Source organism: Ursus americanus, chromosome 15 (genome assembly GCF_024610735.1).
Source record: "Ursus americanus isolate L20-20 chromosome 15, mUrsAme1.1.p, whole genome shotgun sequence".
Lineage (NCBI taxonomy): Eukaryota > Metazoa > Chordata > Mammalia > Carnivora > Ursidae > Ursus > Ursus americanus.
In genome coordinates, this window is record NC_142141.1 from 5,380,578 (window position 1) to 5,389,877 (window position 9,300).

The 9,300-nt window shown below is 46.1% G+C and overlaps 1 protein-coding gene across 1 annotated transcript; it reads right to left on the minus strand.

The window, feature by feature from the left end:
- Window positions 1-615: 615 nt before the first annotated feature.
- On the minus strand, window positions 616-9,082 carry RPL26L1 (ribosomal protein L26 like 1). Its single transcript, XM_045792120.2, is given in 5 exon segments — window positions 616-964; window positions 966-989; window positions 1,955-2,095; window positions 8,466-8,642; window positions 9,053-9,082. Coding segments are annotated over 4 exon segments (441 nt in total). The 5' UTR covers window positions 8,634-8,642; window positions 9,053-9,082; the 3' UTR covers window positions 616-856.
- Between the last annotated feature and the right edge of the window lie 218 nt (window positions 9,083-9,300).

Sequence of the window (9,300 nt, forward strand, 5' to 3'; positions counted from 1 at the left end):
AAGTTGTGTACAGGAATGGTGCTGGATGGGAAGCAGCCAGCCTCTGAGCTCCACACAACTGATGCTGTGTGGAATCGGGGCCCCATGCAACCAGATGAAGCAAGATCTGGATTTCTCCATGAAATCCCTCAACTTTTAAATGTTGGAAATTGACCTATTAAAATTATGAAAACAGAAGGACAAACATAATCTGTGAACCAAATCCTGCCTCCAGACTGTGTCAGTCTGGAGTTTCCTGAGTTAGCTCCAGGTGAGAGGAAGGACATTTCAGTCATTTGGAAATGCACTTGCAAAGTCAAGACCTTGGGAAGGGCAACGTGGTCAGGGAGCTGCATGCCATTTGGTTTGGCTGGAGCACAAGGGAGAGGAAACGGGCCATGGAGCAATCCATCAGACTTGAGACAGGAGTACAGAGCAGCACCAGCCACTGAGCAAGGTCTTACAGGTGCCAGTTTACATCACGACTACCACTAAGTGGGACAAACCCCTGAATTAGGGACCAGAGCCCTGTCCTGTCCACCCAATCAGCATGAGGTCCAGGCAGGACCAGAGCCATCCTGCCGCTGCTATTCTATTGCTCAGTACATTAAACACAGAAAAAATGGCATCAAGAAATTGACAGTAAGATGAATTTTATCTATAAAACAATGCAAATTCCCCTTGGAATTAGGAAACATTTTCAATGTTAGTCATAAAATTATTAATTAAAACAGCAAAAGCGGATTTACAAAGCTACATTATCAATAGCAAAACAGGAAGGAGATGAAATGTTTGGCAGACATCTTGAGAAGTTTCAAAGGAACACACACCAGGCTAAAGGTCTACAGTTAAACCGCGCTTGCACAATAGGTTACAATCACTCCTGCATTTTCTCAATAAGTTCTTCCTTATATTTGCCTTTCTCTTTTCCAAACTGTCGAGATTTGGCTTTGCGTTCAAGAATTTTTTTCCGATCTTTGTCCAGCTAAATTTAGCCTGGTGATAACCACCTGTTAAAGAGTAAGAAAACAGATCTTTATTTATTTATTTTTTTTAAGGAAAGGATTTATAACTACAATTATTTTGTACAGAACAGCTTTTCCCAGGGGCGCCTGGATAGCACAGCGGTTAAGCATCTGCCTTTGGCTCAGGGCGTGATCCCAGTGTTCTGGGTTCGAGCCCCACATCAGGCTCCTCCACTAAGAGCCTGCTTCTTCCTCTCCCACTCCCCCTGCTTGTGTTCCCTCTCTCGCTGGCTGTCTCTCTCTGTCAAATAAATAAATAAAATCTTTAAAAAAAAAAAAAAAAGAACAGCTTTTCCCAACAATAGCAGTTTGGGTTCCTTCTGCTACCCACCCTCCTACCCTCTTACTCCTGAGGATGTAAGAGACCAGTTAGATATTAGTGATATCAAATACCATTTGGGCTGGGAAAAATTATACTACCAAGACGTTTCTGGTTTGTCTATCACCCCTTGGCTGGCAAAATGCATTGTTTTTTAAAAAACATCTGCATTCCCACCAGCTACTGGACCATAGATCATAAGGATAAGTAAGACCCTCATCACTCTGCCCTTATCTGTAACTCTGGAGGAGAAAGACCCTACAATACAGTGCATGAAATAGGAGTGCAAATGAGGAACAGCCTATTCCAAGAGGTGGGTGTGCGGGCCACAGTAAGAGACGTTCTCAATTCTCCCTTTGGACATCATCCAGCGGGAAAGCGATGCCCACAATACCTGGAACCCTCTTGCAACCTGCTCGAAGACAGAGCCTTCGGCAAGGATGACAAAACAGACAAGAAAAGAATCTGGATCCCTGATGGTATCACAGGCCAGTGAACGGATCAAGCCTGCCTGACCTTCCTCTAGAAGTCTTTGCCTGGGCCACCTGAGTAGATAGTACCAACGCACTGAGAACTCCAATAACAGCGCTAAGCTACACAGCTGCTACCACCGCTCAGTCCCAGGACATACCTTGCTCGGGTGAATGCCCACGTGGACAGCTGTGCCATTAGCCTTCTCACGCTGCACCCGCTCGATATAGATGACGTACTTCTTTCTGTACACCTGGACTACCTTGCCAATTTGCTGCCCTTTGTAGTGTCCTCGAACCACCTAAGAGAAAACACAAAAGAGAATTTTCCCCCCATTCAAATATGTGAACATCACAGAGAGGAAACTAATTATCAGGAACACACAGACTAACATATAACTTGTTGCACAAAAGCAGATGAACCCTAGCAGTCAAAAGTCAGCTATTTTTTGGCTATAAACCTGCTCTGTGTTGTCCTAAGTCAGATGAAAATTCTTCACCTGAATTTTTTTCTTATCTGAAACAAAAAATTCCTTAAACTAACATGGTCATCACAGAACTAGTCCCAAGAGTAAAAAAGTATAATCGCTATACACCCAAAACTAACACAATCTTATATATCAATTGTATCTCAGTTAAATAAAAGTAAATTTTAAGAAAGAAAAAATATAATTGCTCTTAAGTGATTAAATGGAGAAGGATGGTTAAAGATATTATACTGAGACTCTCATGCAACCATTTAAAATCTGTTTTCGAAAATAATTTATGACCTAGGAAAATGCTGAAGACAGGACCTTAAAAAAAAAAAAAAAGAAAACAAAGCTTTAGATGAAAGATAGTCTGAATCTTGTATATGTATGTTTCAGATATACGGCATGTAACAAGATGGGGTGGAAATATATCTAAGTGTCAATAATGGTTGCCCAGAAGGACTATAGATGACTTTTTAAAAAATGTACTATTCTTCCAAATTCCAAGACTTTTTTTGTGGGACTTGAACTCACGACCTTGCAATCAAGACCTGAGCTGAGATCAAGAGTCAGACACTCAACCAACTGAGCTACCCAGGTGCCCCCAAATTTCAAGATTTCTATAATTAGCACAAATATTTTACAGTCAGAAAAAAATTAAATTGTTAAATTAAAATCTCTTGGGCTGTCTTCACATACTAAAAATCTACTCACACTTCAACACTATTCAAAACCAACCAGGTTATGATTTCCCTGAAGGCACAAGCCTATTAAACAGGAGCCACAATACAGCTGGTGCTGATATAGTAAAATTAAGGAAATACCATATAAAAAACTAGAGAATCTCAATACTCCTAAGATGTCTATTTAGATTGTTCAGCTTACTTACCAAGGTGATTTTCAGGTTGAAAAGAGAACAGCCAGGCCTCACTGAAAATCCACCACACTCTGTATGACCAGAGAGACTCTTACACGCAAGAGTCTGTGAAAAAGCCCCTTAACCATCATCAAGACTGAAGAAAGAGGTTAGTAAAGTGAGTCCAAAGGAACACCCTGGTTAAAGAGAACTGGACAAACACTAGACCAGCGAGGAGAGGGACAGGACAAGACTAACCTGGTTGGAAAGGGGAGGGAGAAAAGGCAAAGATTGTATCCAAAATCTGGTTGAGCAACTGGATGGACAGATATGCCTTTCCCAGAGGCATGGAACATGGGGGAAGAAACACGTTAGCAGAAAACAGCGTAGCTGGGAACATGCTGAGTCTGAGGCATCTCGTAACACTCTAGTGGAGAATTCCACACACAGCTGGAAGACAACTGAGCTGACAACAAAGACCTGGGAATCCTCCAAAGATGGCGATTCAGAGCCTGATTTTGCTCAGGGAGCTTATGGGACGAGGGCAGAATGCAGAAATCCAAGAAAAGCCAACATTTTGGAAAAGCTTATAAGGCAGACTGAGGTGGCCACAGAGAATGGGAAACGGGGAATGTGGGGTTACTGCAGCCAAGGAAAGAATGTCAAATGCCATGGAATGGTCAACTACAGGAAGGATGACGGAACAAATGTGACAACAAGCTGTTAACTAATGAACATGCAAATACATATGCTCACTACCTGGAACACGGCACATGGGAACTTACTGGATCGTAATTATGGTGATGGCTACGCGGCTTTTCATCTGCCGAAACCCACCTGTGCGTTTTACTATATGTAAATTATGCCTCAGTTTTATTTATTTTTCATTTGTGGAGACATTTAATAATTCACTAACGTTGCACAGAAGTACAATAACAAGGGCGAAGGGGAGTGTTGGAGTGACTGAAGTAACAGGTACAAAATCATGATTACAGAAGTTTCAGACTTCAGAAGGGGGCGGAGCGGAGACTGCAAGTACTCTGAAAGAAAAAGGTATTCATTTGGTTCCCAAATGGAAAGGAGTGGCTCTGAGACAGACATATATTGTGCACGGGTGACCATGTGAAGATCTGCAAAACTGCCCTGTTGGCTAGAGATAGCAGTTAGCTGTCTGGGAGAGGAACCAAAAGGTTTTCATCATTTGGTAGCAACTGGAGGCTACTACAGATTTCTAAAGAGAACAGTGTGTAAAAAGTTGAGAAGCTAGAGGCAGGGGCTCCTGAAATAATCTGGATAGAGAGTCACTGGAGCTATAAGTGAACGTAAAGAAGACAGGCCCATTAAAAAAACAGTAAATCCTGGGCCCAGGATGTGGATGAAGGAGATGGCTTAGAGAAAGTTTAAGCATACCAGCCTTGGAAGAAGCACGAGAAGGAGGCAGCTGCCAGGCACAAGGGGAAATTGGGCCAAGCTGAAGTGTTCTTGCAAAGCAGATAATGAGTTCTAAAAAACCAATCCAAAAAATAAAGAGGACTGGCAAGGAGCAGGAATGCAAACTGAATCAAATGTCCACTTCTGGAGGTGCACAGGTCAAAATGAATGCCACAGTTTCGGGGGAGGGGAAGCAGTGTGCTGCAGGGAAAGAAGAACTAGGCAAGGGTAAAGGTTCACAGGCCAGAGAACTGGCAAATCCTCATCGAGGAGAACCTCAATATGGCCTTAACATGGAAGCCAGAAAGGACAGTATTCTGATGTGTGTCTCCTTGGCTGTCAGTCATGGCTCCTCTGAGCTTACCCTGAACTCACCTAGAATCCTCAAGAGTTACCAAAGGCAGAAAAGATGTGTTCGTCCCATGAGTCCAGCTTTGGATCAGTGTCTTCAGAGAATAGGTTTCAAAATTCTGACCTTGAGAGCTAGGGCAGAGATGCCCTCTCCAACCCTGCTGGGATGTGGCAGGCAGTTCACATTATCTCAAGAGGCAGCTGGGACTTCAATCATTTTGCTTCAGTTCCACGAGCAGAGTGGTGGAGTCAAAGCTCCGGCCTGGCTGAAGGTCGAAAGGAATTCCAGTTGTGATGCCGTGACTTGGCATGCCTGTTCTGGAACCACACCTGGATCCTGGACTCGGAGCAGGGTGAGCGCAGACAGGCGCTGGCACAGGCGGATGTCAGGGTACATGGTCTGGAGGAAGACGAGCTCCAGCAGCTGCAGGTGGGCCCAGTATGCCTCAGTTTAAAAAGAAATAAAATCAAATAGTGTTCACTGCTAGGAAGCAAATATAAATAAGAGGGTGCTATGATACCACGCTGATTAATGTATCTGGGAAGGCTTTTCTGAGGAACTGACATTCAAGGTAACATTTGAACAATGAGGAGTTGGTCAGGTAAATGGGAGAAGAAAGAGCATTCCAGGCAGAGGGAGCCTTCTGGGCAAAGACCCCGAGGGAGGAAAGATCAAGGCATACTTAGGGCCCTGAAAAGGCCAGTGTGTCTGAAGTACAGAGCATGTGGGGGCATAACAGGGTAAGACGAGGGTGAACAAGTAGACCAGGACTGGGGCACACAGGGCCTTGTTGTCAATGATTTTAGATTGATAGTAAGCAATCAAGCACCAATGATAGGTTCTAAGCAGAATCTAATTTGCAAAAATGCCCCTCTGTGGAGAATGCCTGACCAGGGCAAGAGTGGAAGCTGGAATGCCTTGAACTAACCTGGAAATGTAAAGAAGTGGTCAGAATTAAGACTAATTTTAGAGACAGAATCAATAAAATTAAGTAATGGATTAGAAATGGATTAGGAAGAGAGAGATGTTAGGGAGAATTTAAAGGTTTATGGCATAGACAAGTGAAAAAGTGTTGCTTATCGAAGTGTGAAATATGGGAGGAAAAGCAGATTACAGACAGTAGCAGCGTCCGATCAAGAGTACTCCCGGATTAGAAGCTTGGGACAGCTACGAGGTGTTTAAATAAGGATGTTCCATGCGCGGTTAGAGCTACGGTCTGTGCTCTGGAAAGTGGTTTGGACTGGGATATAAAAGAGGGAGTTGTGAGCACAGTGCAGATGTTTAGATCTCGGAAGAGATATTATCACCCAGATAGGCAATGCAGGCAAGATGAGATGTTAGACCAGGTGCAGACCCTGACAAACTCCACCATTTAGAGATCAGAGGAGAGACTACGAGAAACAAACTGAGGGCTACAGAGGGGAGGGGGGTGGGGGAATGGGATAGACCGGTGATGGGTAGTAAGGAGGGCACGTATTGCATGGTGCACTGGGTGTTGTACGCAACTAATGAATCATCGAGCCTTACATCGAAAACCGGGGATGTACTGTATGGTGACTAACATAATATAATAAAAAATCATTATTAATAAAAAAAAAAAAAAAAAGAGAGATCAGAGGAGAAACAGCCAGCATAGGAATCTGAGAAGTCAAAAGTAAACTGAGCCCGAATGGTCACAGAAGCCAAAAAGCCAAACTATTTCAAGAAGTAAGGCAGGGCTACCTATGCCAAATGCTGCTGAAAAAGTCAAGCATGATGAGACCAAGGTGTCTCCACCGGATTTAGTCACAAACAAGTTACTGGTTACCTCAGCCAAAAGCAGTTTCTAAAAAGTAGTGAGATACAGTTCAGGTTAGAGAGGGTCTAGGTATAAATGGGGGGGGGGGGTGAGGAAGTGTAGACAACCCTTTTGAAGGTGCTGGCTATTCACGCGGAACAGAGAGCAGTACTGGAAGGAAATGGGGGGGCCGGAAAGAGAATCTAAACTTTCCAGTTTTCTTGCAAAATCAAGAATCTGACAACAAGGAGCCTGCATTTCCCCACGGTAGCAATGGGTTAAAGGTACACAATATCCTTTAAATGAGGCATGAGCTTTCCAGTTACTATTTCCTTCCTTCCTCCCTCCCTCCTTCCCTCCTTCCTTCCTTCCCTCCCTTTTCTTTTCCCTTCCCTTCCCTTCTTTCTTTCTAGATTTTATTTATTTATTTGACAGAGAGAGAGACAGCCAGCGAGAGGGAACACAAGCAGGGGGAGTGGGAGAGGAAGACGCAGGCTCCCAGCGCAGCAGGGAGCCCGATGTGGGGCTCGATCCCAGAACCCTAAGATCATGCCCTGAGCCGAAGGCAGATGCTTAAGGACTGAGCCACCCAGGTGCCCCCAGTTGCTATTTTCTTGCCATCAGCCAACTTCCCTTTTGTAATTTGCCTACCTAGCCCTTACATGTATTTGCAATTCCCCCATTCTAGAACACGTCTGATGGGAAGGACCTAGAAGAGAAGTTGCAACTGTTGATCATACCTCTGAACGATTCTTTCCACTCTATTCCTGTCATTCCTCAAGCCAAATTATCCCCTGGTTTCAAGCTACTCCTCAAAATGTTCCTCAAAGCTTCAAAGTGTCCAGTGCCTTAGAAGACACATTAAACCCCTTAGCCTTATCCCCTTTCATTCTCTAAAACAATGGTTCTCAATTAAGGGAAGGGGGGGTGGATCTTGCCCCCCGGGGACACTTGACAATATCTGGAAATATTTTTGCTTGTCACAAATGTGAGGAAGTACTACTGGCATCTAGTGAGGAGAGGCCAGGGATGCAGCTAAACATCCCACCATGCACAGGAGAGCTCCCCACAACAAAGAAGTACCCAGTCCAAGATGTCAACAGTGCTGAGGCTGGGAATCCCTGCTCTAGAATGTTGAGCTGCATGGCGACAGGTGTCTTGTCAGTCCTGCTTACTGCTAGAGCCGAGAACAGTGCCTGCTCCATAAATACTCCTTTAAGGAGTTAATCTACCCAGTCTATTTCAGTCGTCCCCCACTTTCCCTTTCTTACCACACACCACAAGCTCTAGGAAGAACAGACGTCTTATACTTTCTCACAAGGATCATTCTCTTTCATAATTTCATGCTTCTGACTTGCTCCTTTTCTATTCTCTCTGCCAAATCCAGTACCATCAAATGCCCAGCCTCCGCTAAACCCAACACTACTTAAACACTACTCTTACCGCACTTTCTCCCGGAGAATCTGGTTCAAAGAGCCACCCTGAGCAATGCCTGGGAAACTTGCAGGCAAGGGACTAAATCGAAAAGCAAAGTTTTGCTTGGCCGGTATACTATTTTTTAAACAATCATTACCATTAAAGAATTGCATCTGAATGCCCTCAGTTAAGCTGGGTAGACACGCTGGTAGCCCCATCTCTGGTCCCACACATCTGCAGGGTGACATTACTCGCCAGGGTGGTGAGGGCATGTGAGTCTACGACTTCCCCACGTCCACGCACACGTGACATTCTTAGGCGGCACCAGAGCGACATGCAGCTAGGTCACGGGAGCCTGAGGGAGACCAACCTGGACCTCGTCGTCCTCGCGTATGGGCATGGAGCGGACGTTGTATTTCTGCCGCAGCTCCTTGGACAGTGGGGAAGACGTGATCTTCCTGCGCACGTGCGAGGGGGCATTGAAGTGGCGTTTGCGGTTTTTGCTGCGGTCCGACGTAACGAAGGGGTTGAACTTCATGTTGACCGTCTGCAAAGAGAGGCGTGGGAAGAGGGGGATGGATGCTCGGTTGGGTACCAGGGCCTGCTCTCCATCCAGGACACTCCTCCCCATCGCTGCACAAGGGCTCCACGGGCGGAGGTGGCCTCGGAAGAAGGTGGCTGAGGGAGGAGAATGGGGGAAGCGAAGGGTCTGGGTGTTACACAGAGTAAGGCAAGCGTGGGGAGCGCCTGCCTGACCAGAGGGGTCGTGGGAAGAGGACGGCACTGGGACCTCGAAGCTGACTGTGGGAGGAAGATTCGAGCAGGAGAAGAAAGCCCGCTCGGAGGTCACAAAGAGAGGTCTCTGGGGAGGTGGGCGGCCACGCCGCACGTCGGGGTAGGATCCACCCGGGCCGAGAGCTTCTCACTCGGACAAAACACCAGCCTCTATCTACTTACCTCGCGCCCGGTAGGCTCAGGCCGCGAGCGCGCAAGGCCGGAAGTGAGGGCTTCCTTGCCGCGCAAGCGTAGAAAGGAAGCGGAGCCCCGTTCCTGCCCCAACCAGACTGAGTGGCGCCCCCTGCGACTTGGGGTGGGATCGCAGTGCCTCACTCCAAGGAGGGCATTTCAGGGCTGTGAGGCTTCGAGGGTTCCGCCAGGACCCAACCAAGAGTTGGCACCGCCGGGGAGAAGGAGCATACTTCTCT